Source organism: Mobula hypostoma, chromosome 27, assembly GCF_963921235.1.
Source record: "Mobula hypostoma chromosome 27, sMobHyp1.1, whole genome shotgun sequence".
Lineage (NCBI taxonomy): Eukaryota > Metazoa > Chordata > Chondrichthyes > Myliobatiformes > Myliobatidae > Mobula > Mobula hypostoma.
In genome coordinates, this window is record NC_086123.1 from 18,580,516 (window position 1) to 18,606,915 (window position 26,400).

The following is a 26,400-nucleotide window of genomic DNA, read 5'->3' on the forward strand; positions in this document are numbered from 1 at the left end:
ACGGTAGTGATAGGGGACTTAATAGTCAGGGGAAGTTCTGTGGTCGTGAATGGGACTCCCAGATGCTACGTTGCCTCCCAAGTGCCAGGATCAGGGATGTCTCGGATCACGTCCACAATATTTTGGAAAGGGAGGAAGAGCACCCAGATATCTTGGTACATATTGGAGCCAATGACATAGGAAGGAAAAGCAAAGAGGTCCTGAAAAGAGAATTTAGAGAGCCAGGTGGAAAGCTGAGAAGCAGGACCTCCCGGGTAGTAATTTCTGGACTGCTGCCTGTGCCATGCTCCAGTGAGGGTAGAAAGAGGGTGATCTGGCAAGTTAATGTGTGGCTGAGAAGCTGGTGGTGCAGGGGTCAGGGCTTCAGATTCTTGGATCACTGGGATCTCTTCTGGGGGAAGTATGACCTGTTCAAAAGTTATGGTTGCACCTGAACTGGAGGGGAACCAATATTCTCAAGAGCAGCTTTGTTAGAGCTGTTGGGGAGCGTTTAAACTAATTTGGCAGGGGGGTGGGAACCAGAGTGAAGGGACTCAGGATAGGACAGATGGTTTAAAAAAAAAAGCAAAAATAGTGTGCAGACTGTCAGGAAGGGCAGGCAGGTGATAGGACATAATTGCAGCCAGCAGGGTGAGTATCAGTGTATTAGGGATGCAGAATCAAAAAAGGTAGCAAACACAGTACTCTTAAAGGGTTATATCTCAATGCATGGACTATAAGAAATAAGGTGAGTGATCTTGTTACACTATTACAGATTGTCAGGTATGATGTTGTGGCCATCACTGAATCGTGGCTGAAGGATGGTTGCAGTTGGGAGCTAAATGTCCTAGGTTACACGTTGCATCGGAGGGATAGGAAGGTAGGCAGAGGGGGTGGTGTGGTTCTGCTGGTAAAGAATGACATCAAATCAGTAGAAAGGTGTGACGAGGATCAGAAGATGTTGAATCCTTGTGGGTTAAGAAACTGCAAGGGTAAAGGATCCTGATGGTAGTTGTATACAGGCCTCCCAACAGTAGCTGGGATGTGGACCACAGATTACAACAGGAAATAGAAAAGGAGTGTCAAAGGACAATGTTATGATAGTCATGGGAGCTTTCAACATGCAGGTCAATTGGGAAAATCAAGAGAGTGAGTTTGTTGAATGCTTATAAGATCACTTTTTAGAGCAGTTTGTCGTTGAGCTTTCGAGGGGATCAGATTTACTGGACTGGGTGATTAGGGAGCTTAAGGTGAAAGAACCCATCGGAAGTAATGATCATAGTATGAATGGAAGGAGATGCTGGCAGGAATGACAGCAGAGCAGCAATGGTATAAGTTTCTAGGAAAAATTAGGAAGGTGCAGGATAGATGTATTCCAAAAACAAAGAAATACTCAAATGGCAAAATAGTACAACTGTGGCTGACAAGGGAAGTTAAAGCTAATGTAAAAGCAGAAGAGAGGGCATACAACAAAGCAAAAATTAGTGGGAAGACAGAGGATTGGGAAGCTTTTAAAACCCTATAGAGAGCAACTAAAAGAATCGTTAGGAGGGAAAAGATGATTATGAAAGCAAGCTAGCAAACAATATCAAAGTGGATAGTAAAAGCTTTTTCAATTATGTAAAAAATAAAAGAGATGAGTGGATATAGGAACGCTAGAAAATGAGGCTGGAGAAATAATAACAGAGGCCAAGGTGATGGCAGATGAACTAAATGAGTATTTTGCATCAGTCTTCACTTTGGAAGACACCAGTAGTGTGCCAGATGTTGAAGGATGTGAGGGAAGAGAAGTGAGTGCAGTTACAATTACAAGACAGAAGGTGCTCAAAAAGCTGAAAGATTCAAGGGTATACAAGTCACCCGGTCAAGATGACCAGCACCCTAGGGTTCTGAAAGAGGTAGTGGTAGAGATTTTGGAGGCATTAGTAATGATCTTTCAAAAATCATTGGACTCTGTCATGGTGCCAGAGGACTGGAAAATTGCAAATGTCACTCCACTCTTTAAGAAAGGAGGAAGGCAGCAGAAAGGTAATTATAAACCAGTTAGCCTGACCTCGGTGGTTGGGAAGATGTTGGAGTCAATTGTTAAGGATGAGGTTATAGAGCACTTGGAGACACGGGACAAGATAGGACAAAGCCAGCATAGTTTCCTCAAGGGAAGATCTTGCCTGATGAACCTATTGGAATACATGTAGGATAAAGGAGATGCAGTAGATGTTGTATATTTGGACTTTCAGAAGGCCTTTAACAAGGTGCCACACATGAGGCTGCTTACCAAGTTAAGAGCCCATGGCATTACAAAGCATGGTTAAAGCATTGGCTGATTGATAGGAGATGGCGAATGGGAATAAAAGGATCCTTTTCTGGTTGGTTGCCAGTGACAGTGTTCTGCAGGGGTTGGTGTTGGGACCACTTATTTTTATGCTGTATATAAATGATTTAGATGATGGAATAGATGGCTTTGTTGCCAAGTTCGCAGATGATATGAAAATTGGTGGAGAGGCAGGTAGTATTAAGGAAACAGGTAGGCTGCAGAAGGATTTAGGCAGATTTGGAGAATGGGCAAGGGAGTGGCAAATGAAAAACAATGTTGGAAAATGCTTGGTCATGCACTTTGATAGTAGAAATAAATGTGCACACTATTTTCTAAACGGGGAGAAAATCCAAAAATCTGAGATGCAAAGGGACTTGGCAGTCCTTGTGCAGAACCTAAAGGTTAACTTGCAGGTAGAGTCAGTGGTGAGGAAGGCAAATGCAATGATAGCATTCATTTCAAGAGGTCTGCAGTGGTGAGGCCTCATCTTGAGTATTGTGAACAGTTTTGGGCTCCTCATCCAAGAAAAGATGTGATGGCATTGGAGAGGGTTCAGGGGAGGTTCACAAGGATGATTCCAAGAATGAAAAGGTTACCATACAAGGAAGTTTTGATAACTCTTAGTCTGTACTCACTGGAATTTAGAAGGATGAGGGGAGGAATTTCACTGAAACCTTAGGATACTTCCCATGGTGGGGAAGTTTATGACAAGAGGGCACAGCCTTAGGATAGAGAGGCATCCATTTAAAACAGAGAAGCGGAAAAATTTCTTTATCCAGGGGGTGGTGAATTTGTGGAGTTTATCACCACAGGCAACTTTGGAGGCCAGGTTGTTGGGTGTATTTAAGGTGGAGCTTGATAGGTTCTTGACTGGACACGGTATCAAAGTTTATGGAGAGAAGGCCAGGGAATGGGGCTAAGGAGGGGAAAAGAGGATCAGCCATGATTGAACGGCGGAGCAGACTCGACAGGCCAAATGGCCTAATTTTTCTCCTTTGTCTTATGGGATATAGACTGGTTAACAGAATGTGCAAAGATGGGGTGAATGGAATACGTAGTTAAAAAAAAACCAAAAGAGCAACAAAATTCACTTTGGTAGAAATGAGGCAGAAGATTTTTGTAGAAAGGTGAGATATTACAGGCAGTGTTCAAAAGGAGAAAAGTGTCCTTGCACACAAATCATTGTGGGAAAACTTACAGATTCAATAAATAATTAGAAAGGCAAATGGTATATTGGCCTTCATTGCAAGAAGATTTGTGTGCAAAGCAGAGAGTTGTCTACATCTGGAATATTGTATACAGCTCTGATCTTCCTATCTAGGGAAGAATGTACCTACATTAGAGGCAGTGCAGTGAAGATTCACCACATTTATTTCTGGGCTTGTCACCCAAGGAGAGATGAAGCAGACTGGCCTTTTGCTCTCTTGCGTTTAGAAGCATGAAAGGGGATTTCATTAAGGCATATGTAATTTTACAAGGCCTGACAAAGGACCAGAGATCACAGCATTAAAACAGTCATCCATTCAGAATAGAGATGACAAAGCTCCCAAAGAATAGTAATAAAGCTTTGGAATCGTTATACAAGGCAGCTATAGTATAATAATTCAGTTTATTCAAGGTGAATATCAATAGATATTTAAAAATTAAGAGAATCAAGGAATACAAGGTTATTTCAAGAAAGAAGTGCTGAAATAAGATTGGGACATGATCTTATTGAATGGTAAGGTTGATGTAAGGGGGCCAAATTGCTCATTTTTGCTTGTAGATCATACGTCTTTGGTTCTAAATGTTGGTGAGAAATGTTTAGATAGAAATAAAATGTGGTTTAAGATATTTGACAAACCATTGCACATACCAGAATTTTATTATAATTCTGCCACGAGTCGTTGATGATATTCCACAACTTCTCAAACACAATTTGTCTCGGCAATAATGTGCAGTAAGCCAATGCTAAATCAGTGTCAATCACACGGCAGTTAAATACCTAAGAAATGAAAGATTCACAAGCTTTAGTGCAGAAACAATCTGAATGGAACTGTAAAAGGCAGGAAATTATCCAATGGACTAAAGATGATAACAAATTGCAAAGGCGTTTATTATTAGTGCACAACTTAGTGATCTTGCAAATCAAAATAACAGAATAACAAATTAAATCAGTAAAGGAACAAACGTGTCAACAATCCCAGTTAATATGCACTTCTTTATCGGGGAACAATTTTATCAAGACCAGCTTCTTCTTTGAGCACAATAACATTGTTCTTTCAGTGATGATTGCTCTGTATTCCTTAATTCATTATGAAAGAAGGTTGTAGAGGGTTGTAGACTCAGCCAATTCCATCATGAGCACAATCCTCACCATCACCATTTGGGCCATACCCTTTTGTGGATAGTAACATCGGAGAGGGGGAGAGGGGGAGAAGGGGAGAGGGGGGGAGGGGGAGGGGGGGAGGCGGGGGAGGGGGGGAGAACGAACAAGAGCCTGAGGACCCACACCCAGCCGTTTAGAAACAGCATCTTCTCCTCCACCATCACATTTCTGAATGGTCCATCAACACTATCTTGTTATTTTTTTCCCCTGCATTAGTTATTTATTTTGTAATTAGAGTTATTTTTGTCTTTCTCCTGCAATGCTGTCACAAAACAAATTTTGTGTCATATATTAGTGATAGTAAACCTGTTTCTGGAAGAAGTGAAGACACTGACACTCACCTTCAGATTATAGCTAAAAACTATGAATGCCACACAATGGTATCCAGTACTCTTCCAATTTTCTGTACAAGGCAGAAATCTCAGCAACTATAAAGACCTCTAATAATCATCATCAAGATGAGGAACAACCTTCGACTTATTCACAATTAAGCTATGAAGTAGGTTTACAAATGGCTTTTGGGCAAGTGACGCCAGGAAAGTTCCCAATACAGTAGATTCAGTTTAAGTGATCCATTGGTTAATCAGAGGAGCTGTGTATTTGATGCAACTCTTAACGAACAAAAACTAATCAAGAAAGTAGTCAAGATTGCCATCATTTATTTGGAACACTATGCCACTTAACTGGAACAGGAGACAGTTGCTGAACAGTTTCTAACTAGTGTCAGTCTTGTGACCTTGTGCCCATTACAAACTTCATTGTGGTTAGAGAGATTGTTTTTTTTTAAAAAAATAGCATCAGTTATGCATGTTTGTGTTTAAAAAAAGTGATTTTTGTCACTGATTGTTGGTGAGAAATAAGCGGCAAGTCAATTTAGAACCGTTTTGTTCACTGTAGTTTCAAGCATTCAAGCTTGGAGGTGCCAGAAATGACCCATGAGTGAAAATGGAATGATTTTCCTATTTCAAAGTTAGGAACTACAAAGATTTTGAAGGTATTGACAGACACCTTGAATGCTAGAATGAAATTAAAGATTTGGAGGATGCACTGTAAGAAGACAGACACTTACCTGCACAAGGTGTCTGCACTGGTTTTATTTACAGTCAAGCAAAAGAACAGAGCAGCATACACTGGATAAATTCTTCCGTCATTAATTATTGGGAACTAATAGTTTTATAGTACTATAGTAGTAGTGTAAGTGTTCTAATTTGTTCTGTATTTCATTTAAATACATCATTTGTTACTCAGTTCAACAGTAGTTTGTCTCTTTTTTTAAATACACCTTTTTAACCATTTCCATGAAACTTCAACTAATTGAAGCAGATGCTTAGTTGGGCAAAAATATACTGGTCCAGGTAGGTCTCAATTAACCAGAATCCACTATACTTTAGTACCAATCACTGGAGGAAAGGGGAATTTGATATGGAGGGCATAAAGGAGCAAAAGTTGAGTATGAAAATGAAAGGACAAACTTTGTTTTAAATTGTCATCCAATTAATGTGCTGGAAATGCAAGGGCCAGGAGCAAGTTAAATTGCTGTCAGCATTTACAGTCCATTTTGACAAGTTATTGTAGAATATCTGGTGCAACTTTACCTTGTGCAGCAAAGCTTGAGAATTCTTCATGACAATCGAAAAAGCGGCATTTCCAATATCAACAACAAAATCTTTTACTTCTTTTGAGCATTGGTCCTCATGAAGCTGCATGATAACAAAGAAGGGTGAAAATACATTAATAATCTCATCTATCAGTTACTAGCCTTTAGATTCTTATGAAGGAGGCAACTGTTCTGCCCAACGGATCTTTGACTGCTTCCAGGGGAGCAATCCCTTTAGTTCAAATCCTTCTTTCAGCCTTTCTTTGCAGCTTCCTCGCTTCTTGTACATTCTAATCAAATTTCCTTTGATTTTTTTTTGTTCTTAACCTACAGTAAAGGGTAATCTACAGCATCCAATTTACCTACAGCATGTCATTGGGATGTGTGAGAAAACCCAGATGGTTACAGAGAATATTAAGTCTTAGAGAAATATAGCATGAATGCAAGTCCTGCAGCCCAGGTCCATGCTCACCACAGTGATAACCCAGCTAATCCCAAAGGTTCTAAAAGGTTCATCAAGCAAGGCTTCCCATGTACAAAACCCTGCTGAGTCCTCCTAATCAGACTCTGTCCTGCCAAATGCTGGTAGATCCTGTTCCTCTGAATTCCCTTCCTAACTTCTGCACTCCCGATATCAAGTAGACCGAGCTGTACTTTCCTGGTTTGTCCTTTCTACCCTTTTTAAACACGGAACAACTGAGGATGCACTCTGTCAGGCCCTGGGGATTTATCCATCTTAGTGTGCTGTCGGGCTGCAAATATCTTTTCCCTAGTAATATTAATGTCCTCCAAGACATCGCCACTTCAAAATTGTTTAATGTAATTTCCTGTACACAACTGTAAAGGAGAAAAAGTAATTGTTTCTCTGGATCTGAAACAGTTCAAAAAAAACATAAGATAAAGAACACAATAATAAAAAGCACAATAAATACATAAGATAGCTTCTACGCATTAGTTGTTTGTATGTTCCCTAAGTGATGTTAGGCCGTACTTAAGATGACTGAAAAGAAATAATAAAGCAGTGGTGGAGGAGTTGATCAGCCTTCCTTCTTGAGGAAAATAACTGTTTTTGAGTCTGGTGGTCCTGGTGTGGATGCTATGCAGCCTCCTTCCTGATGAGAGTAAGACAAGCAGTCCACAAGCAAGGTGGGTGGGATTCTTCATGATGTTACTGACCCTTCTCTGTATATACACATTGTCCTTGATGGTGGGTAGGCTGTTACCAGTGATGCTTTGGGCAGTTTTGACTACCCACTGCAGAGCCTACCTGTCAGCTGCAGGGCAGTTTCCACACCATGTAGTGATGGAGCTTGTCAGGATGCTCTCCACTACACGCCTGTAGAGAGACACGAGTAAAGTCCAACTCTCTTCCGCCTCCTCATAAAGTAGAGGTGATAATGAAACTTTTCGACTGTGTAGGATGTGCTCCAAGACATTGAGAGGATGTGCGTGATGTACACTCCCAGTAGTTTTAAGTTACTTGCGGTACTGCCAATGTAAAGTGGGGTGTGAATGGTGCGAGTTTTCCTGAAATTGATAGCCATCTCTTTTGTCTTGTTGACATTAAAGAGGTTATTTGCCTGACATCAGGCCTTGAGCTCTTCCACCGCCTCTCAGTAGACTGCCTTATCGTTGTTGGTGATGAGTCCCACCACTGTCCTGTCATCAGTGAACTTGACAATGTAATTGCTCCAGGGTATGTTCATTAGGAAATCCAACACCCAATTTCACAGTGGTGTATTTAGACCAGAGTAGGAATTTCTTCACCAGAGTAGGAATTTCTGTACTTGTGGGACAGTAGTGTTGAATGCCAAACTGAAATCTAGAAACAGGATTCTGACATCAGTGTCATTTTCTAGGTGTGTCAGGGTCAGGTGCACGACAGATGCTATGGCATTTGTCATAGAGCTGTTCTGTTAGTTAGCATGTTGGTGAGTGTCTAATGCGGCAGGAATGGAGTTTTTGATATGTGCCATTTTTAGCAATTCAAAGCACTTCATGATGATTGGTGTCAGTGCCACTGGGCATAGTGTTTGAGTTCTCTTTCCCTTAGCTCTTGAGCAAAGGTGAATTCTCTTCGGTTTATATTTGTTAAAAATTCTATTCATCTCCTGTAGCTCAAGACATAGGTTAGCCTACTCTCTCCGTAGCCACCTTTTTACTCTTAATATAACTATAGAGTCTCTTGGGAATTCCCTTAACCTTACCTGCCAGATCCATCTCATACCCCCATTTTGCCCTCAATTTCCCTTTTGAAAGTATTCTTAATCTTTTGATAGTTATCAACGGATTCACTCATTCCTGAAATCCTAACCTCAGTGTCTGCAAACATGCAAACTCTGAACACATTGTATCCAGGGTCATGACTGAAATTTGCTTCTGGATCTTTAAGGCAGTAATGATAATAGCTGCATGACTGAGCTACCCACCCGGTTATAAAGAGTACCAACTATTTTTGTTCCATAATTCCAGAGTGTGGTGTTCAACTGGGTTTTTAAAAAAATCTGACTTTCGAAAACTAGCATATGATTCTCAGAAAACTGTTCGGTAGTTTCCCCTGGTAACAATTCCCTGTGAGTAATAATGATAACAGCAAGCTCTTGCCAGTAATAATAGATTTCCAGACTAGATACTACAATTGTGAAGTTAGCTGTTATACATGGTTATCATGTATAACCAGTCACTTTCTGTCAACCAGTTTGACCATAAACTTGAGCAACATACAGAAAATGCTGGAGGAACTCAGCATCTATGGAAGGAAGTAGGTTCATGATTTGGGCTGAGACTCAGACTGTCTCCTGCATTCAATAGTTCTGACGTAGACCCACCACATTAGTGAGGCCAAGCTCAGACTAGGCAACTGATTTGCAAAGCACCTGCACTCCATCTGCAATGGCTATTCCAGATTCCCAGTTGCGTGTCATTTCAATTCCACTTCCCCTTCCCATACCAACCTACCAATCTCAACCTTTTCCAATGCTAGGGTGAGGCTTAATGCACACTAGAGGAACAGCACCTCATATTCTGCCTAGATAGTTTGCATTCCAAAGGTATGAACACAGATGACTCTTACGCCATCCTTCTCTTTTAGATCCTCAGGTCCTGTCATTTTTGTCCCATTTTCCATAAACCTGTCCCAAAGCCCTCTTTCTCCTCCTGCTTCCACCTACTATCACACACCCATTCCCCCCACCTGATTCTCTTTCATCTACCAATTACCTCTCCCCGATAGCTCCATTATCACTTTCCTTACTTATCAGACTCAGCCACTGGTAGTAGTTGTGTTCCCGCTCATCATCCTCTCCTTTCCAGGCTCCACCCGTTTTTTTTTAGTTTGCCATCAGTTTCCATCCAGCTGCCTGTCTCCAAGCTCTTACTCTATCCCTTCCCAAGCAGGCTCAATCTGCCTGTCATCCTTCACTCCTCCTGCATCACTAATTCCTTCTCACCAACTCCCACTCCTCTTTGTACTGACTGTCTTCCCTCTCCACCCTTAGTCTTGAACCAACTCAAAACATTGACAATTCCTTCCCCCTCCCCATAGATGCTATTCAACCAGCTGAGCCCCTCCAGCCAATTGTCTGTGAGAAAATATAATCTGAGTTGACACAATTACAAGCAAGTTCTGTGACTCGAAGAGGAGACAGCAAAATCACCTTCCTGAATTCTTTCAGACGTTCCAGCATTCACAAGGTAATGTCAGGAGTGTAACAGAATGTTTGCCTCTTGCCTGGATGAGTACCATTCCAGCAAAACTCAAGATGCTCATCCACACCCAAAACAAAACAGACTATTTGACCGTACCCTAATCTTTCACTCCTTCTATAACCCAAATGTCATGGCAAAAGTGCCTATTACAATGTAATTATTTTATCTTCTAAACCAGTGAAGTCTATAATTCAAACAAAAGATAATAAGATCATTAAAATGTCACCACCATCTACATCCAAGTCCACTGCATTCTGCTTATTATTACTCTTTCATCATCACTGGCCCTGAAGACTGGAATATTGTTCAGGGAACAACTTCTCTAATGTTATTATTAGGATAACAAACGTCTGCCTTGCTAGCAATGTTCACATTTTATTGAAAAAATAAGATTTAATTGAAATAATTATACACATTTGATAAAATAAACTGTCAACGCCCTACACCTACCTTTTTACTCAGCTCTGAATTCATATTGTTTGAAACAAAATGTTGATGGCAGCTTCCAAAAGAGTTGATGATCAACTGCAGAGCTAGTTGTAACTGGCTATACTCCAGCAAATTTGGTAGTAGGTTGGTCATGGGTGTATGAATCCGCTTCAAAGGGTTCTGGCCTGTATTTAAAAACAAAAATCAATTAAATTTTTTTTTTAAAGAATCTTTTTATTTTTTTTTTAAATGCATGTACAGGGGATTCCAGTTAATTCGGCTATCAGTTAATCAGGGTAACTGCTTATTAAGGACAACTCTGAAAGAGCAAAAACAAATCGGGAAAATAGCCAGGATTCCCTTAGTTAATTAGGGACATTACCTTGCTTAATTGGGACAGGGGATGATTGCTGAACAGTTTCTAACTAGAGTCAGTCGCATGTATTTGTGCGGCCATTAGACACTACACTGTGCTTTGAGCGAACAGTTTTTAAAATAGGGTCAGCTTGTGTGCTTGTGTTCAAAAAGTAGTTATTTTTGTCACTGATAATTGACGAGAAAAAAATCAGTAAATGGTTTAGAAAAACATAATATTGTCCTATGCTTTGCAGTGGATTCCACGTTTTCAATACAGAAGTAAAATACTGTACTGCTGATAAGTCTGTTGCTTTCTCTATCATTGCAAGTTTTTTTAACATGGGAAAGCCAACTTAAAAATAGCTGCATCAAATTTAATTTATTTTAACTCAAACATTAAGTATAAATAATCACTAAACATCGGTAATTTTGGCCAAATGTTAAATCATATTCTGGGATCCCCAGAACTGATAAATTATTACAGAATCAGGTTTAGACCAATAGAGACTACAGATGCCTGAATCTTTTCCTCCCACAGAAGTCGCTCATCCCTCGTCCCTCTGAGTTCTTCCTGCATATTGTTTGTTGCTCCAGGTTTAGACTTGGCTGTTATGCAATAATAATAACTAGTTCTACAAGAGGAAACAAATTAGGCAGTGATTACTTTGGGGGGGTGGGGGGCAGGTTCATTGTGATGTATGCCATATGAAAATCATTAGGGTCCTCAATCTCCTGATCATTCCAGTTGCCAAATTGCTCCATGAATTATGACAGAATTATGAAAGGTACTGTGAATATGATCTTTCTCACATGACAACACAAGGAGCAACAACCATTGCACATAGGCTTTTTTTCCCAATCGACAGACAGGGTCAGTGGAATGCCATCATCAAATACAACTGCCACAAATTTGTCACTGCTGTCATGAAGCAAACAAGCCATGACCCCAAGTTCATAATAGAATTTATCTCAATGAAGTCTGGTGTTAACTAAATTGTCACTTGTCTTAACACTTTCCCCAATCGTTACTGCCACTATTCAGCACCTCACTTCCAACAAGCTTCTGATGGGTGCACTTACTTTCAGAAGTAATTTAAAACTGTTCAGCCAATGGTAACTACACATCAATAATCAAGCTGCACATGATGCTTGCATTTACACGCACCTGGAGTATAAGGTCTTAGCCATCAGCGATGCATTCATTGAAGTATGTAAGAGGTGGGACCTTGCCCTCTAAATCTGCATTACAAAGGACCATCACCAACACCTGTAAACAAACACTGCCCTCCAAAACAGAAGACATGGAACCCTTCTCGTATTAGAGTGCCATTTTTCAGTGAAGGTGGACATCAATTCCAATACACCACTGACTTTATTTTCTGGGTGGAAACAACTTGCATTTGAGGATTAAAAAGTTTGAAGATCAAGAACTAATACTTAGCAAAACAACCATGGTAGCAATGATCTCTGCCTGTCTACTGTATATGTTTCTCAGACCTGAACGACGAACTCAAGCCACTGGTAAGATACCATGAAAACAGTGTCTCTGCAAACTGAGACCAGTGTCTTCCTCCAGTGCATCATCCCAACTTTGAAGCCCTAATTATAGTCAGGTGATGGGATTAGACAAGCCGCAACATTCAAAGGCCTGACACCAAGCTTCCAAAACAGACATGCTTTGCCAAGCTCTGTCACAGTAAAAAATTCCCAAGTGAACAAAGACAGATTATTGATGGGCAGCAATATACTAAGAGCACAAGTTAAAAAAATGCAACTTGTCCACTTGGGATGAAGCATCTTTACCTCCATTTTAGGAATACCTGGCCCACATCTGCTCAAATTGGAAAATGTTTAGGATGATGTTTGGCCCTTTGAGACTCAGAATCAGGTTTATTATCACTGGCATGTGATGAGAAATTTGTTAACTTAGCAGCAGCAGTTCAGTGCAATAAATAATATAGAAGAAAAAAATTTTTAAAAAATTATAGTATACATACATTGAATAGATTTAAAACTGTGCATAAAGCAGAAATAATACATTAAAAAAGTGAGATAGTGTTCACAGTTTCAATGGCCATTTAGGAATCGGATGACAGAGGGGAAGAAGCTGTTCCTGAATCACTGAGTGTGTGCCTTCAGACATCTGTACCTCCTACCTGATGGTAACAGTGAGAAAGGGGCATGCCCTGGGTGCTGGAGGTCCTTAATGACAGACGCTGCCTTTCTTAGACACCACCCCTTAAAGATGTCCTGGGTACTTTGTAGGCTAGTACCCAAGATAGAGCCGACTAAATTTAAAGCTTCTTTTGGTCCTGTGCAGTAGTCCTCCCATACCAGACAGTGATGCAGTCTGTCAGAATGTTCTCCACGGTACAACTATAGAAGATTTTGTGTGTATTTGTTGACATACCAAATCTCTTCAAAGTCCTAATAAAGTATTGACGCTGTCTTGCCTTCTTTACAACTGCATCGATATGTTGGGACCAGGTTAGGTCCTCAGAGATCTTGAAACTGCTCATTCTCTCCACTTATGATCCTTCTATGAGGATTGGTATGTGCTCCTTCATCTTATCCTTCCTGAAGTCACAATCATCTCTTTCATCTTACTGACATTGAGTGCAAGATTGCTGCTGCAACACCACTCCACTAGTTGGCATATCTCTCTCCTGTATGCCCTCTCGTCACCACCTGAGATTCTACCAACAATGGTTGTATCATCAGCAAATTTATAGATGGTATTTGAGCTATGTCTAGCCACACAGTCATGGGTATCGAGAGAGTAGAGGACTGGGCTAAGCACACACCCTTGAGGTGCACCAGTGTTGATCGTCACAGATTGTAGTATTCCAGTTAGGAAGCCGAGGATCCAATTGCAGAGGGAGGTACAGAGGCCCAGGTTCTGTAACTTCTCAATCAGGATTGTGGGAATGATGGTGTTAAATGTTGAGCCACTGATTGTCCAGCAAAAATGATAGAAGGGTACCCACCTACCCATCAGTGAGTTATTTCCTGCCCACCTATGGAAGAGCTTACAACTCTCACATAAGGGACTGATTAAGACAAAATCTCAAAAGTAGTATGGAGGACCACCTACACACTCAGTGACTATGATCAAACGTGACTGACAGCAATTTGACAAGTGCCACGCTCTAATAAAACAGTATATCAATAGTTAATAACAATTCAGATGAAGGAAGAAAAATAAATTTAAAATCACTTATCAGAAGAATATTTACTTGTTCCATGAATTACTTTTGCATGACAAATTAATAAAATTTACAAGGTACATTTACCAGACTAATTTATTTACTGCAAACAGAGGAAGTTTCACCTTAATCTGCAATGGATCTGAACTCAAGCTGAAACCACCCACTCTATTCTTTTTGTTGAAGTTTACACAATAATGGCATTGAACATCTGATATATGTACATTGACCTTAAGTACACAAATACCTTCCACATCTGGGCTCATCGGCAAGCATACACAATCCAACGGATGCAGTTTTACATCTACATAAAATTTGAAAAAAAGTTTCAGAAAGTGCAAACAAATTAATTAGCTGGACTGTAAATTAAATTTCCTTCACTTCATTTTCTTGACTACGAAAGGCAATCATGTATTATTTCATTTTGACCAAGTCTTAAGCGTCTTTTTATAAAACGCAAAGTTGCTAGTCAGCAAGTTTTGCAAATGTATGATGCATAACAGTACTTCATTACACTTAATGTGTATCAGATAACAATGCAGATATTGTTGCAAGTAGTAATGAGCACCAAACACACACAAACAAATCTATCTGAAAGATTTAAGCGAGTAAGATCTAAATCTAAGCAGCAAGAATTTGTGTGCAAAAACAGAATAAATTTGCAGAATGTTTCATGCAAATATCATTAATTTGTTGGTCTAAATTTTAATGGAAGATCAAAAGTAGTTAATTCAGATCACTGCAAGAATTATTAATAAGTTGACCAAGACTTAGATTAATAATTGAATTTTCTCCATCACTTTTCCAACCCCAACAAAACTGAAACTGTCAAGCAGTTTTGGTCATGAAAAAAAAAGGATACTTTGTGTAATTTCAAACTTTCCCATATACCCTTATCATTTATTTTTAAGAAATATGTAAATTTTTCAGCTTATATTGTAATGGAGCTTCTTTGTAAATAACTTAATTTCATGCTACTTTAAATTATTACCCTCAAACCCAGGGGAAAAATTTGCAAACAATAATCTGTGAAAGGCATCTGTCACAGACAGCAATTTTGGAATATCACATTGTATTATACATGCACAGCAATCCCAAAGTTGATTCACACACCTTAATGCCTTGTCACCTTTGCTTCCCTAAAATCTGATTCGTTACCACATCTTAATGTAGTTCTTCAAAGTAATTAGGTAATTAGGAAGCATTCTGGTGTTAACTAGCCCTATTCTGTCAATAAGCCACTTGCATAATCTGTGCCTGATACAAGGAAAGTGAAATTATACAAATTCTATGCCCTGTTTTACTAAATGAATCCTCACAGCAATGTAATGAATCAGATTTTCCTGCAGCTGAGCAAATAATACTGTACACTAATAATTAACCTTGTCAGTAAATACTTCAGCTCAAAATAATTTTGGTCATTGTTGCAGGACAGAGAAGATAATAGTGACATTACGGGGATAATTTAACATCCATAACACCAAGGAATCAACTGTGGAATTTCTTAACGAACCAGACTGAAGTATTGATAAATTGCAGAAGGAACTGTAAATCAAGATGTCAATTTAGATTGAAAGTCAAATCACACCAGAACAAATGGACTGGAGCAAGGGGAAAATGTCACAATTTTTAAAAATATTTGCCATTTGAAAGTAATTTGCATCTAAAGAGTCAGTGGCAGAAAGGTCAAATGTCACTAATTCACAATTATTTCCTAGCATTGAATGCATGTTTCAAACAAGCATCAACTTTGTGACAAGTTTATTCCTGATTTACTACACAGATACAGGTATATGAACTACTTGATATTCAACGAGTGCTGTTTGTTAAGGCAGAATGTGAAAGGCTGCCTTTGCGTAACAGCGAACTAGCTTGGACACTTGTTTTTGGATACTGAGATATATCCAATCTGCTTTGGTTTGACAAGGAAGATATAGAATTGATGTTTTCACAAGATAGGGTGTCAACAACCAGGTGTCAAAGTCCCTAAATCTGGCATTATGTGTTGTCTATCTACACTTAATGTCTATGTTCAAACTTGATTAACAGCAATTTGATAACAACAAGAGACTCGTTCTCATGGTACAGTATGACAAAAATTAATATCAATTCAAAAAGAGGGAAGAAAAAAGATTATAAATCCCTTATCAGAAGTATAACATTTACCTGTCCCTTAAATTATCTTTGCATGAAAAAATAATAAAAATTACAAGGTACATTTATCAGATTTGTTATTTGTATGGCAAATAACAAAGTTCACCGATAATTAACCTTGTTGCTTAGCACTTCAGCTCGAAGCAATTTTGTTCACCGTCATTGGACATGAGAGATAATAGTGACATGGAAAAGATCATTTAGCATCTGTAATTCCAAGGAATCAACTGTGGAATTTCTTCATGAATCAGATTGAAACATTGATAAACTGCAGGAAGTATTGTAAGTTAAGATGTAAATTAAGATGGGTAATTTGAAAGTTATATCAGAATAGCAAAAGTAGAGACTGGGACAAGGGGAAAAGCTAGAAAAAAATTATATTTGTAATTTAAAAGGCTTTTTTTTTCCTTTAAAAGAGTCAGTGACAGAAGGGTCGATTGTCACAATAATGATTTCCTAGCAGAGAATGTGTGCTTAAAACAACTCTCAACTTTCTAACAACTTTATTCCTCATATACCTCACATATATAGCAACTACCTGATATTCAGTGTGTTCCAATTGTAAAGACAAAGCATGAAAGGCCAACTTCATGTAACAGAGGAATGGCACAACCCAAAGACCTGGTGTGGGTACTGAAATGTATCTACTATCTAGTAGAAACAAGATTGACGTTTCTGTAATGTAGCTTGTTGGGAAGCAGGGAGCAAAGTCTCAAAATTAGACAGGAAGGAGAAGACATTGAACAGTGTGATCTCTCACTAAGAAGGCGTGGAAAATCAGTTACTTAGTTTGTTTAGGACTGAGGTCAATGTAGTTTTAGATATTAAGGCAATAAAGGATTGTGAAGTTAGTACAGGATGTGATCCGAAATTATCCTTTAAAACAGTGGAGTAGGCCACATGGAGCCAAATGGGGTCTTCGTACTCATGCTCTTCATAAGAAGTTGCTATATCACTTCCAATGAAGTAATGAACCAACAAAATATATTACAGTAAAAAATAAGCTTACAATCACCCAAGTTATGTACTGTACATTCCTACATATGGACAAGCATTTGTGAGACAGGTGGTACGGATTTTCTGGCCGCTGATGGGCTGCAGGCAGCTGCTGTCATGTAGGAACACTGTTCCCAGAGAACTTTTCAAGTTACAAGCAATTCAAAAGATTGGAACCCTGCCATATTCTGGACAGGACCTATAGATAAATAAAACACTAAATCAGGCATAAAATGTAACCAGCTACAATTGATATACCTGGAGACAATGGTACCAAGGTAGTTGCAAGTTCATACATTACAGGCATTACTGATGCTCGATCGAGCACAATGCCGTCCTCATTGAAGAAATCTTCAAAAGTCCATTCATCATAAGGATCTTTGTTAGTTTCCAAAGATGAGACCTTTAAAATTATAATTATTCAGGTTATAAACTTAACAATTTGCATTCAATTTAAACAAAAACTACTTATAATGACTTAAAAATCTTACATATAAAGATACATTTCATAATTCTGCTCCCCAATAAGTGCTGAAATGGTGAACAATTACTTTTTGTTGTACTGCAGATCACAGTCTCTCTTTTGGGGTCTTTGCTATTGCTTACTTGGTGGGTGGTGATGCTTTTTGCTGTTGTAAGTGGGGGAAGGTTGATGCTTGCTGCTGCTTGTGCGTGGGAGGGAGGGGGGGCTTTGGGGTTCTAACGTTTTTACTGTCACACATTCTTTGGGGTACCCTTCTGTTTTGTGGATGTCTGCAAAGAGCAAGAATATCAGGTTGTATATTGTAAATATTCTCTGTTATTAAATGGAACTATTGAACAAACCTCCCCCCAAAAAAATCAAATCTTGAAATCTAAAATTAAACCAAATACTTGGAAAAAAAAACTCAACAAATAACGATGTACAGTATCCTTGACAAGAGTTACACCAAGGTCTGGCAAGTCTCTAAAACATTACTAGGAAAAGTACCACAGTTGTTATCAGAGGCATACCTGTATCACAAAATAGAAAGAGTAACCTACCAGTTATTTAGTTCCTTCTGCAGCTGTTTTACATATAGGTATTCATTCTCCAAGAGTTTTAAAATTAATTGACTTCAAATAACCATTAATAAAATGATATCATGCAGGTATTTGTACTTATAAGTAACACTGACCAGCACATTACAACTTTTCATATGAGTCAATCGGAAGAATTACAATATTTTTAGAATCATACAGCATCTAAGTAAATACATTTTCTTCATACCCAGATAAGACTTCTATTTACATTAGATTATACAGCACTTATCCCATCTACACAAATTATTTTCATCGTTTGGTGAGCTGAAAGGTTCTTTAATCATTGCTCATCCTTACAGCACAATCCTCCCAAAGTAGCACATTAGGACAAGAGTATTACATCATGATATATGAAAGATTCTTCCTCTGACAAGGTGAAACCATATTGCCTCCAGACCACAGTATGCTACAAGTCAGCAATAGTTGACATCATAGTTTAGTGTTCTCAGTATTGCAGGTTAACCTATTTCATTAAAATGTATGCATGTTGGTCAGTGTTATAAATATTCTAGCATTACCCTAACTGAGCTGAGAGTGTGAGAGTTTGGTTTTGCCACGTTTTTCTTTGTAAAATTATAAGTAAATGTGCACTGCAGCAGAAAGATAGGAAACGTGCACAGAAAACATTTTTGCAAATGTAAATAATCCCTTCATGTAAGCAAAGGTCAAACCTTACTTTTGTTTCAAATCCATAATCATCAATTACGCATTGTTTGTACACGTCCAGAGCAGCGCGTGTGTTTTTACACAACTCTTCACAGTCGAGTATAAGGTCTGTAAAACCAAATATAGAAACACTGCACTTTAATTTTTAATAACATTTCTATCAAAAAAATTACAGAAGTTGAAGGTAGACTTATAAAGCAAACTTTTTTTGTGTAGTAAACACAAGAGGGTTTGATCAAGTTTCATGCATATTATATTTTAAGATGGCTTTGAAATCCTAATTTTGAGCAAACATGAAGAAAAAGACAATTAGGGCTAACACCACTATACAATAGCATACATTTGTTTAAAATCATATTAGTTACAACACAGGAGGTAGTTATTCAGCCTATCACATTCATGCCAGCTCTCTTCTACAATTCTTTAGCTTCAGCACAAACTTTATTACCATAAGACTATATAGGAGCAGTATTAGGCCATATGGCCCACGGAGTCTGCACCGCCATTTTCATCATGGCTGATCCATTTACCCTCTCAACCCTGTTCTCCTGCCTTCTCCCCATAACCTTTCACACACTAATCAAGAACCGTTCAAACTCTGCCTTATATACCCAAAGACATGGCTTCCACAGTAGCCTGTAGCAACAAATTCCACAGATTCACCAGCTCTGGGTAGAGAAATTCCTCATCTTTGTTCTAAATAGCCGTCTCTCTATTGAGGTTGTGTCCTCTAGTCCTAGGCTCCCCCACTCTAGGAAACATCCTCCGCATCCACTCTATCTAGGCCATTCAACGTTTCAGATTTCAATGAGATACCCCTCGCTCATTCTTCTAAATTCCAATGAGGACAGGTCTAGAGCCAACAAACGCTCTTCATATGATAACCCTTTCATTCCCAGAATTATCATCATGAATCTCCTCTGAACCCTTTTGAATGTCAACACATCCTTTCATTGATAAGGGGCCCAAAACAGCTCATAATATTCCAAGTGAGGCCTCATTAGTGCCTGAAAAGACTTAGCATTACATCCTTGCTTTTATTTTCTAGTCCTCTTGAAAGGAATGCTAACATTGCATTTGCCTTCCTCATCACCAACTCAACCTGTAAGTCAACCTTTAGGGAATCCTGCACAAGGACTCCTAAGTCCCTTTGCAGCTTGGATTTTTGAATTTCCTGGCCACTTAGAAAATAGCACAGAAGAACATAAGAAATAGGAGCAGGAGTTGGCCATCCGGCCCAGTGAGCCTGTCCCGCCACTCAATAAGATCATGGCTGATCTGTCCGTAAACTCAGCTCCATTTACCTGCCTTTTCCCCATAACCCTTAATTCCCTTACTATGTAAAAACCAATCTGTTTCTTAAATATATTTAAGAAAGAAGCCTCAAAAGTCCACGCTTTTGTTCCTTTTATCAAAGTGCCTGACCATACACTTCCCTACACTGTATTCTTTCTGCCACTTCTTTGCTCATTCTCCCTGCTTCCTCAACACTACCCATCCCTCCACCTATCTTTGTATTGCCCACAAACCTGGCCACAAAGCCATTAATTCCATCGTAAAGTGGAAACAGACTACCACAGAACACCACTAGTCACCGGCAGCCAACAAGGAAAGGCCCCCTTTATTCCCACTCTTTGATTCCTGGCATGCTAGTATCTTTCCTATAATACCAGGGGCTCCTATCTTGTTAAGCAGCCTCATGAGCAGCACCTTGTCAAAGGCCGTCTGAAAATCCAAATACACAATATCCACCAATTCTCCTTTGTCTATCCTGCTTGTTATTTCCTCAACGAATTCCAATAGATTTGTCAGGCAAGATTTCCTCTTAAGGAAACAATGCTGACTTCAGCATATCTTATCATGTGCCATCAAGTACCCTGAGACCTCACCATGAACAATTGACTCCAACATCTTCCCAACCAATGAGGTTAGACTAACTGACCTATAATTTCCTTTCACTCCTGTTTCAGGTTCCTTCGCACCATCCGTATAAATGTGAGTATAATCACTATACTTTTCCATCACATGACAGTTAAATGCATTTACCAAATCTGTTTTATATCTTTCTTTCCTTTTTACCTCTAACAAATGCCAGTCTATGTCAGGCCATACAAAAGAGTGTTGCAGGTACTAGGGTAGGTAATGGAAACAGAAGAGAGGAAATTGTGTGGACTAGGTTAAGGCTGGGGCATTGTGCATTAAACAAAACATTGAAAATGATAGGGAAACACCAGACAGGATTGTGTGAGGAATGTCAGGAAGAGGAGTCAGTAGAACATGTAGTTTTGTGTTGCAGGAAGTATGGGATACAGAGAGAGATGATGAGAATTAAACTAAGGGAGTTGGGGGTGCAGGAATTCACATTAAAAGGGTTGCTGGGCATGGGTGAGAGAGCACGTCCGGGTATTTTTAGCGTTTTTAAGGGGTACAGGGGTTTTTTATAGGATATGACGGATAAACAGGAATAGGGTACTAGGATGGTCAAAGTTGGGAGGGTAATGTGTGTGTGTGTGTGTGTGTGTGTGTGTGTGTGTGTGTGTGCGTACGCACGCACGATTGGGTGAAGGGATTTAGAATATATGTCTAGTGCACATTCCGGAGCAGAGGGTGGCGGTAATGCACCACTAAGCTGGATGCCAACCGCCGTAAAACAAGGTACAGACAGACAGACAGAATTTCCTTTCTTCTGCCTCCCCGCCCCCTTTTGAAGAGGAAACTGACATTTGTAATTTTCCAGTCCATGCCAGAATCTAGTGATCCTTGAAAGGTCATTACTACAATCTCCCCAACCCTCTTTTTCAGAACTTTGGGGTGCAGTCCATCTGGTCCATTTGTGTAGCCTTCCATTTTTTTCCCTCCACCATTTTTTAAAATCTAATTCCCTCCTGAAGGTCACAACAGTGCCCATGAAGTCTGCAGGCATTCGAGACTCCGATCTCACACTACATTTAAAGAAAATTCTTCATTTCACACTTAATTTTCCCTCCTTTTAATTTATAATTATGACTTCTTTAATCACCCCTCCAGAGAGAACAACTTCAGCCAGCCACTGCATCCAGTAAAGCTACCGACTCATTCAACTAGCTTTATTTACCAATTCATTTTCGCTAATGGTATCTTTCAAAGTACAGCCACAATTTGGGTAAAATAATCCCACACATGCTTAAAATAATCTATGTTGAGGTTCACTTTCTAAAATAATACTGCAATATGAAATAATTCATTGCTACTTAACAGGGGCAGGATTAATTTTTCTGATATGTCTGGGATAAAATACCACAGAACTTTGCTTGTTTTACATCACTTTACAATTATCCTTGGTGCCAAATAGACACTGAACTTCATTTTTATTTTCAACAGCAGAGGCAGGGAATTTTGTTTCTTCTTCACAATTTCTTAATTTATTTACAACTGGGAATGCTAAAAATATTTAACTAAATACAAAAAAATACAAATTAAGATGTGGTGCAGATTCTTTGAAAAATGTCCTACCCAGATTAAAATGTCAAAATACATTGACATTAAGGATTGTTTGTACTAAATGGCAAAATATAGTCACTTAGAAATGATAAGAAATACAAAATCTCCTCTATATCACAATCATTAAATTATTTCTCTTGTTTGCCTATTAAAATACAGAGGCAGTGGCTTTGAACATTACAAAAAATGAAATAAACTGATTTTTATATCCATAACATCTATTAATAATCCTCCAGTTTTAGTAACATTGTAAGTTTCCATTCCTCAGGTTACACAATAGCAGTATTTGCTACAAAATTTTTAAAAATATTTTCAGACAAAATCAGTTTCATAACTTCCTCTACTAAATCAGAAGAAAAACAATGTATTTAATCCTCATATACCCAGAAAATAAAGCAGAAGAAATTCAAAAGACAAATGCAACTTAGATATTAAAATTAGATCCCAATATAGGTGAAGCTCAACTTTTCAGTAAGAAACTACCTGTGCTGCAGATAGTGACAGCTTGGCAAGCTAATTCATAAATAACAGCAGGCAAGTTCATTCCAGTTGGAACTATCATCGGAACATTTGCTTCCAACATGTGACACATTTTCTGTGCCACATGAAATAATACTTGGCCAGTCTGAACAGATTTGTGCTCTTTATAAAGTTCACTAAAAATAGAAAAGGAAATAAGTGAGAAAATAAAATATTTGCACTGTTAATTACACTTTTCTAACAAAATCATACCTTCTACCAATTCTTCACTAATCCGCCTGACTAAAATTAATACTTTTCAGAAGTCAACAGATTGTGCAAGCTATTTTTTCAATTCTGGAGGACTGAGAAATACTGATATTCAGAACAATTTTGGATAGTTCTATATATAAATCATAGAGTTAAATGTGGGAACAGCATTAAGAAAACCAAAAGAATTGCAGAATAGAAAAATCAGTAATGGTATTCTAATCCAAGGAATAATGCACTTGCCTGAAATGGAAATATACAAAGCTGATTCCTGGAATGGTGAGGAATCAACCAGCTGAGGAGAGATAGGCCAGACTAGGCTATATTCCCAAAATACGCGAAGTATTATGGATGCTGGAAATGTGCAAACAGAGAATTTTGACCTGAAAACTTGTCGTCAGAATCAGACTAGTTCTACTGGATGCTACTTGATCTGCTGAATATTTGCCAGTTTAATTTGATTTTCTATATTCCTCTAAATCTCCTAGTTTAGAAGAATGATAAGATGGCCTAATTAACACAAACCATCCTTTAAAGGTATGACAATGTGAATACTGGGATATTTCCCTTGGCTGGAAGGTCGAGAGGTTAATTGTGTTTTAATGAACTTCAGGAAGACTTTTGACAAGGTGCCACATGGTAGGCTGGTCCAAAGTTAGCTTAGTGATACAAGGCAAAGGGTAGAGGCAAAGTGCATATTCCTGGCTGGAAGTCTGTAACAAGTTGCATGCTGCTGGAATCTTGTTTATAATAAGACCAGGTTGGCAGATTACCAAGTCTACAGATGGAACAAAACCTGATGCTGTAGATAGTAGAGAAGGATTCTAAGGATATAGAGGGATCAATTAGAAATTTGGGCAGAACAGGCAGATAAAATTTAATCCAGACAAATGTGAACTAATGCAGTTTGGGAAGTTAAGTCCGAGTAGGGCACTGTAGGAGAGTTGATGTACAAAGCGTCAATGACAATGCAAATCCATAGCTTCCTGAAAGTGGTGACACAGGATAAAGACAGCAGCATTTGGCATGCTTTACAGGCTGAGGCACTGAGTGTAAGAATTGGGATGTCATGTTGCAGGCATGCAAAACATTGGTTAAACTGCATTGGTAGCACTGTACAGTAGATAGTTACACTACAGTAAAGATGTGGCAGCAATGGAGAGAGTGCCGAAGAGATTGATCAAGATGCTGGTAGGAATAGAAAGTTGTAGCTAAAAGGATTGATCCCAGCCTTCACAGTCTTTCTCAATGGAGTGCAGAAATCTGATTTGTGACCTTATAGACATAGGTTTATAAAACCTATATTTATATACCATGGACGTTAAGGTAGCATAGCCATCAAAATGATGCTATTACAGCTCAGGCTATTCTGGAGTTCAGAGTTGAATACCAGCACCATTCCTAAGGAATTTGTACTTTTTCCCAGGTTCCCTCCGAGTGCTTTGATATCCTCCCACAGTCCAAATACATTTCAGTTGATTGGTTAATTGGTCAATGTAAATTGTGTTGTAATTACACTAGTGAGTTGCTGGATTGTGCAGCTCATTGGGCTAGAAAGGCCTGTTCTGCACTGTATCTCTAAATAAATATGTTGTGAGGGACATAGATAGGATAAACAGTCAGACTTTTTCCCAGGGCAAGGGAATCCTGAACTAGAGGGCACAGTTTAAGGTACGAGTAGAGACATTTAAAGGAGATCTGGGGGCTAGGTAGATATACACACACTCACGTTGATGGTTATCTTATATGAACTGCCAATGGTGGTAGAGGCAGACATAATTATAACAGGTAAAAGGTATTTGGCCAGGTACTTAAATAGGAAGAGCACATAAGGATATGGCATAATGTAAAAAATTTGGACTAGCATTGATCGGTATATTTTTATGGATAAGGCAAGCTAAAAGGGCTTATTTCTCTGCTGTATAATTCTGTCAAACTACATTTAGTATTTTGTGACTAGACCCAAGTGATTGATGGGAGCTTAATACTAAGATAAATGTACAAAGAGAAGATGAGATAAGCAGCAAACTAATCAGAGCAGAATGCCCAACACCACTCCTATTTCTCGGTAAAATCGATTAGACCAATAAATAAATACATTTTATGTCAAAATTTCCACATACCTACCTGCAAATTTTTACAGCCTGATTTATATTCCCATCATCAAGTGACCTCAGTGCAAGCTCTGATACCACCTCTTGCTCTGAGCTTTGAAATAGGAGGGACAGTTTATGAAGCTTCATTTCTCTAGAAGTCTTTGTATTGATGCTTGAACTAGTGTCACGATCTACATCTTTTCTTGTATTTGAATTAGACCAAGTACTTGAATAAGCTTGAATGTGTCTATTGAACAACTGTAATAGCATTTTCGGATCTTCGTAATCCTTCAGTGAAATGAATCCCTCAAAATATTCCTGTAAAAAACAATATTCTTTAAAAAAAAAATTTAAAGCACTAAAATACGCATGTTGTAGCTTCAAGTATGAGTGCTAGACAGTGAGGAAACAACCCATGATACACTAATTCAAAACCTTTAAGAGTTTATAAAAATTGATACCTCAATGCAGCAGTAGAGAAAGCTGCACCATGAGAACTCCGATGATTTGAATAAAAATACTATGCCAAAAGTCAAAACTTGTTTGTTTGGGTGGATATAGCAGTGTTCCCAGCACGTTTCAGTGCTTTTCCCATTTCTTATCCAATAGACTTTTCTGACAATTATTATGCTGTTGATAATTTCTTTATTCTTTACACTACACAATTCCCTTCCACTATTAAATATCCTGCTGACGTGAAAGGACATCCTCAGAAACACAATTCCCATCTTTTTTGTTTACTACTACGACTTAGGAACTACTAGAAAGACAAATTACCAATGTGCAAAATACAAGTTCCTGAGTTTGTTAAACAAATCAATTTTCAGTATCATGTTTAAATTTCTTCCTGTGGAAGTCAACCAGTGTTTACTGAGTGATATTTGCTGAATTATGGACAGTTTTGTTTGAAAAGCCCACGTGGAATTTAGTAAAGAATTTCAAATACATTTTAATTCCAATATACAAAGTGACAAATATGTAACATATGCCTTCAATATTTTTACTTAATAATTACCTGAAAATTCACAATTGCTTCAAATTTATTTAAAAGGTTTTCAATTTCTTCCTTTTGTAAAGTGTTGTCTGTAAAAACAAAAACAGTATGTTAGCTTCAAGCAAAATGCAATCAGGAATGTCTAGAAATAATTCAAAAAATTTACCCTTTTGATTCCTTTGTAAAAATTTAATAATCTCCACAATTGATTTTGCAACCGACACCAGATGCTTTTTCGACTGAAATATAAATAACATCACTTATC

The 26,400-nt window shown here is 38.5% G+C and overlaps 1 protein-coding gene across 2 annotated transcripts in view; it reads right to left on the minus strand.

Moving 5' to 3' along the window:
- The window catches only part of kntc1 (kinetochore associated 1), a 129,233-nt gene that overhangs the window by 59,822 nt on the left and 43,011 nt on the right, over positions 1–26,400 (minus strand). For both annotated transcript variants that reach the window (XM_063034215.1, XM_063034214.1), the window contains exons 32-41: positions 26,302–26,374; positions 26,157–26,224; positions 25,173–25,459; positions 22,800–22,972; positions 18,847–18,944; positions 17,367–17,511; positions 14,206–14,262; positions 10,417–10,580; positions 6,257–6,361; positions 4,149–4,277 (exon numbers count right to left, since the gene is read on the minus strand). In XM_063034215.1, the coding sequence (XP_062890285.1) occupies positions 4,149–4,277; positions 6,257–6,361; positions 10,417–10,580; positions 14,206–14,262; positions 17,367–17,511; positions 18,847–18,944; positions 22,800–22,972; positions 25,173–25,459; positions 26,157–26,224; positions 26,302–26,374 (1,299 nt within the window). The remainder of the gene's footprint in view (positions 1–4,148; positions 4,278–6,256; positions 6,362–10,416; positions 10,581–14,205; positions 14,263–17,366; positions 17,512–18,846; positions 18,945–22,799; positions 22,973–25,172; positions 25,460–26,156; positions 26,225–26,301; positions 26,375–26,400) is intronic.